Source organism: Diospyros lotus, chromosome 6, assembly GCF_014633365.1.
Source record: "Diospyros lotus cultivar Yz01 chromosome 6, ASM1463336v1, whole genome shotgun sequence".
Lineage (NCBI taxonomy): Eukaryota > Viridiplantae > Streptophyta > Magnoliopsida > Ericales > Ebenaceae > Diospyros > Diospyros lotus.
The window spans coordinates 37540565-37546564 of NC_068343.1; the positions used below are offsets into that span (position 1 = coordinate 37540565).

The window sequence follows — 6000 nt, forward strand, 5'->3', positions numbered from 1 at the left end:
GGAAGGGGGGGTCGGTCGCCATGGCCGACCCAGCAGCTAGGTCGGCCATGGTGGCCGCATGTGTGTGTGTATATATATGTATGTGTTTGTGTGTGAGAGAGAGTGTGCTTGTGTGGGGGGAGGGGGGTCGACCATGGCGGCCGACCCAACAGCATGTGTGTGTATATATATATGTATGTGTGTGTGTTTGTGTATCCAGTAATATATGTGTATATAAAATTATATATGTATGTGTTTGTGTGTGCGGGGTAGAGAAAGAGAGAGGCGAGACGGAGGCTGGCGGTCAGAGAAGAAAGTGATTGTGGGATGTGAGAGGGGTAAAATAGAAATTTTAAAATTGATATAAAATTTGATGCACGGTGAGCTGTGAAGAGTAAAAACGGTGAGCTGTGAAGAGTAAAAACATGGGCTCCCAATATAATTTCCCCTTATAGAGACAGGGTTTTTACAGGAGGCTTCAGGGTGTTGAAAAGATTATTTTGCCCTTTCCTCCCCTCTCTTCCCTCTCTCCCCTTTCCTTGCTGACCATTTTGCCCTTCCTCCCCTCTCTCCTTTCTCTCCTGTTCCCCTCCAGCAGCCAGGCTCCCGCCGCCGCCGACCGCTGCCAATTTGGTTTCTGTCCTTTTTGTCTCAAGTCCACCTAATCCAACCTGATAGAAGTTTATCCCTAAAACTCAAATTGAATCATTGATTTCCACTTTGATCGACGATCCATGGACGCTGAATGGATTGTTTCGCTTTTGATGCAGAAACTCCAAGCTCTTCTCCTTGATCAAGCAACTTTTACTAAATCAAAGTTTAGAAATCGAGTTCAGAGGGCCACAAATAAGCTCCATTTACTCGAGCAACGCTTTCGAGATGCAGGAAATGATCAACAGATGGTGAGGAGGCTTCTGGGAGCAATTTACTTTGCAGAAGATGCAATTGATACATTTCTTACAAGGGTACCATCGCAAAGACATGGAGATTCAAGTGAAAAGTTTCAACCTTTTACCAGCTTGGTCTACTTATGGAGCCAATATCTGTTTACCCTTAAGATCCAGAAATTCATGGCACAAATCCAGGTTGTTGATGGCTATAATAACAACATTTCTGGATTGAGCTTGCAAAATGTGACAAGCCATGGCCAGCAACAGCGCCGGGGAATAGTTTCTACAAGTTCTTATTTGGATGAGGAGAAAGATGCTGTTGGTCTTGAAGATCAAGTGAGGGAGTTGGTGGGTCGACTAATCCCCGAGCACGAAAGCAGTCAGGCTGCCACTGAAGTCATTTCAGTGGTGGGAGAAGAAGGCTCAGGCAAGACAATTCTAGCAAGGATTGTCTATGAAAGAGTAAGAATTAAGCAACATTTCAAGATTCGTGTTTGGGTTAATGCTTCTAATTTTGAGTTCAGAGCTAGAGATGTGATGTTTGAGATGTTAAAACAAGTTGATGAGATAGTAGCTGAAGCAGAAGAGCCGCCTTTAGAGCAGGATTTGATGTCAATGCTTAGCGAGCTTTTAGGTGCGGACAGGTACCTCATCATTGTAGATGATGTTGGGATGCTTGAAGTTTGGGAAAGACTAAGAATTGTGTTTCCTAATTCAAACAATGGTAGCAAGATAATTGTCACTACTCGCAATGCAAATGTAGTAGCACGCGACTCCTCTCCAACTGTACAAACATGCAGACTGAAAAATGAAGAGAGTTGGCAATTGTTCTTAAAGAAGGCATGCATACCAGAAGATAGTTTCAGTAACAATCTGGAATTGGCCACATTCAAAGAGCAAATCTTAAAGTTATGTGGTGGTTTACCAATGTCAATCATCTTGATAGGAGGTTTGTTGTCACTGAAAGAATCAAGTCATGATGAACGGTTGAGTGTGATAGAGAATGCAAGTAATCTTGGTGGGGATATCTTTACTTTCAGCTATCAAGAACTTCCTGCTGCAATTAAACCCTGCTTTCTTTACATGGGACTCTTCCCAAAAGCATTTGAGGTTCCTGTGAGGAGGTTGTTTCTGTTATGGATTGCTGAAGGATTGGTGAGTCACTCGTCGTGTTCAGGGGAATTAACACCTGAGGATGTGGCAAATGCATATTTTGAAGAGCTAATTAATAGAAATATGATAGAAGTTACAAAATGGAGGTCGGATGGAATCCCGAAAATGTGTTGCATGCCAGGTGCCTTGTATGATGTCTTCTCTCCAAAAGCAGCAGATATGGGACTATTTTATGTCCATTGCAAGTCACATTACACATCTGGAGATCTGCCACCATTTGCAGTCCGGCGTCTTGCATCATACTTGGGAATCAATTACTATCCTTGCTCAGATCAGTACATTCAGCACCTTCGTTCTTACGTATGCTTGAGCAAACGAAAAAGAGGTATACCTGCTGTTGAAATAGGTAAGTTTCTAAACAAGATCATAGACTTGGGATTGTTGACTGTACTAGATCTTGAAGGTGTATACAAACCTAGGCTGCCCAATACACTTGGAAAATTGTTCAACTTGACCTATCTGGGCTTGAGATCAACTGTTTTAGAATCACTTCCTGATTCAGTTTGTGACTTGCCACGCTTGGAGACTTTAGATGTGAAACACACTATGATCACCACTTTGCCTAGTTCTATTTGGATGAGAACAAACTTGAGACATTTGTATATGGATTGGATTAATTTTGATGATATGCCCATTCCTTCAGCATCCAAGCTTCAGACCTTATGGGGTTTATCCATAAGTGAATATAGCCCTGTGTTGAGCACATTGAACAAGATAACATGCCTTAGAAAGTTGGGGCTTAGTTTCAGTTCGACGTCACAAGAGCCTATAAACAATTGGATTGTACAATTGACCAACCTTCAATCTCTAAGGTTAAGATCAGTAAAAAAATCTGGTGAGCGCGGATCCATCAAATTGGTTACAAGTACAACGTCAGAGCTGACAAAGCATCAGAAGCTGTTGGACTTGTATTTGCTCGGAGTGTTACCAAGACCAGTTGATGTTAAGCGCCTTCCTCCAAACCTTAAAATCCTAACGTTGTCAATGTCCGGACTAAGAAAAGACCCAATGAGAATGCTTGGACGGTTGCCTCACCTCAACATCCTCAGGCTTTTTGCTGAATCCTACTTAGGGGAAGAAATGACATGTCACCATGGTGGTTTTCCTCACCTCCATGTCTTGAAATTGTGGAACCTGATGGAGCTCAAAGAGTTGAGTGTGGAGGAGGGAGCCATGACTTGCCTTAGGGAAATGGAAATAAGGGCCTGCAGAAGACTGCAGAGGCTTGATGGATTAAGGCATGTCACCACATTGAAGGAATTGACACTGACAAATATGGCTTTGGATTTTGCAAAAGAAGTTAAAGAAAGCATTGGCACAAATGTATTTGTCAGAGTAAATGAGTGGAAACCTTGTCCTTTACTAGTGAGTATTCTTCTTTTCCTTTCTCCATGCTACAGTCTCAACTGATTTTGGTGTTATTGTTCTTTGCATTTTCATTTCACAGAAAAAGGGTAGTGCGCACACAAAATGGTTCACATCCTTGGTAGAATTGAAATGAAATTGACAGTTCTTTTCAATCCCTTCTGTGCAGGCATAAAAATACTCGTGGTGGATAGAGAATGAGGCAGAAAATATTTTGGAGAAGCAAGACCCATCATTTTGTGTTTACAATTTGTTTGAAAAGAATTATTTTATTAGATTAAAAGTCACAAATGGAAATATGGTGGAATGAAGCATTCAAAAAGACTCTTGTCCTTTGTTTAATCTTGCAGCAAACTGATTATATGGTGTTGCTTATTGTTTACTGCAAGCCAACAATATGTTGATTTGTTGCTTCTATATATATGTTTGATTTTGGTATGGTCTATACTCTTTTTATTGGACAGCCATAATAGAAGTGAAATTAAAAAAAAAAAAGGAAGCATGGAAAATCTCAATTTTGAACTTTTATTTTTATTTTTTAATTTAAGGTGAAGAGACATATTAGGATTTAAACATATGACATCCTGTACTACGATCAAGGGATCAAGGCAGACACTCAACACATCCAGCCATAGTTGTTAAATGCATGTCTGAGCCGTACCTAGGCACGAGGCACATAGAACATCACCACTGAGGTGCAGCGCCTCCTTGTATATTTATCATCACCACTGAGGCACATTCCTTGTATATATAAGTGTATTAAAACCCTATTTCCTGTCCATTTGCCATTTTAGATCTTATCTCTTGTTGATTTGATTGCATATTCTTGTATATCAGTGAGAGACAAACCTGGCAGTGTAAGATGGAGGTCTGTCGGATCTCCCACTTGCACTTGCTAGAGAACTACTCATGTCTGCATTTTGCTTCATTTTTGTTTGTTTCTTCTAATTTCTTTTGCATTTTAAAATAAACTAATTCTATGTTGTAATTGTTTTTAGCTGTGTATTTTACTCTATTTTTTTTTCTTTCTTCTAATTTATGTAGAAATTTAGAAGAAACTAATTGCTAAGAAACAAATGTTTTCATTATGTGATCTACTAATTTTTTTTTCTCTTTCTTCTAATTTCTTTTGCAAATTTAAAAAAAAAAACTAATTATTTTGCAATAACTTTTTGTGCTGTGTGTTTGCTATAATTTTTTTTTCTTCTAATTGTAAAAGAAATTAGAAGAAACTAATTGTTTTCCTCTAATTGTTTTTTGCAATGTTTTTGCTATAATTTTTTCTTTCCTCAAATCTCTTTTATAGTTAGAAGAAATTAACTGCAAAAGAAACTAAGGTTGCGTTCTCTTTCGTGTTTCAGTTTTTAATTTTTAATTTATTTTCAGTTTTTTGTTTTGAGTGTCTGTTTTGAGATTTTTTAAAACACGTTTTTTTTGTCATTTTGAAAAAATATTTCTTAAAACAAATAACTAGAAAACACATTTACTTTGGAATTTTGAAAAAAAAAATATTGTATGATATTTTATACAACGAATTTGATTATTAAACAATAAAATTAACTCTTTTTAATAAAATTCTACTATTAAAATAAAACGATAAATTTGATTAATAAATTGCTGACCTATATCTTAGCGATAATTTATATTAAATTATACACTTAATAATATACTATATGTTATCCTATATTTTTAATTATAATATAGATATATTATATTTTTAAAATTTTAAATAAATATATAATTTTATTTTCAAAATTTAAGAATAAATTTTTCTTCTTTTTTTCCTTTCTTTTCTTTTTTTCTATTTTTTTCTTCTATTCTCTCTAGCATCCTGCATCTTCTCCGTCGTGGGCGACCACCGCCGGCCGGAAATTCACACGATCAGAGCCTACCATTAGAAACTCCAAGCAATAGGAGTTAACATACACAAAAATAGGCCAAATTTAACGGTTGGATTTTCGTAGATCTAATTTTTAATTTTCAGCCACAAGTGAAAAACGCATTGCCAGATGTTCATATGCTCAAATGCTCGCCTTGCGGCAAGCTTTGTACGGTGTTCGGCCATCTCCTCAACGAATGACCAATGTTGTTCGACAACACTTGAGCTTTCGCCCTTGTGTCTCTTATCATCCTCAATACCTCCCTCATTCTCAGTCGGTTCTTCGGCAGCACGGATACACAAGCCACGGCTATGTTTAGCAAGGCCCCCAGCTTCTCCTTGGAAGCGTCGTTGCTAGAGGCAGGCTTGTCCCCAAACTCCGTCTCTTTCGCGCGGACGAATCTAACCCAGCAAGGGGTGTCAGAGCCATGCTCCATGATAAGGTCCTGGAATGGTGTCTTGCTAATGAGGAGCTCTAGAAGGAGGATGCCGAAGCTGTATACATCAGCAGGTTGGGAGGAGGGTTTGTACGGGGCGCGGTCAATAGCCGAAGGAAGAAGAGAGGAGAAAAGAGAAAATAAAGGAGAGAGACGAGAGATGCTAGGTGTGCGAGACTGGGGGTTGGGGGGAAAGAGGGTGTGTGTTTTCCATGTTTTGCCTGAAAACACCCAAAACAAAAAATATTGTTTTGGGTTCCTTTACAATAAATTTTTT

General features: G+C 38.6%; 1 protein-coding gene across 1 annotated transcript; it reads left to right on the top strand.

Moving 5' to 3' along the window:
* Positions 1-491: 491 nt before the first annotated feature.
* On the top strand, positions 492-3869 carry LOC127804918 (probable disease resistance RPP8-like protein 2). Its single transcript, XM_052342018.1, has 2 exons — positions 492-3407; positions 3577-3869. The coding sequence occupies exons 1-2, from the start codon at positions 714-716 to the stop codon at positions 3580-3582; spliced, it is 2700 nt and encodes an 899-aa protein (XP_052197978.1). The 5' UTR covers positions 492-713; the 3' UTR covers positions 3583-3869.
* Positions 3870-6000: the final 2131 nt, after the last annotated feature.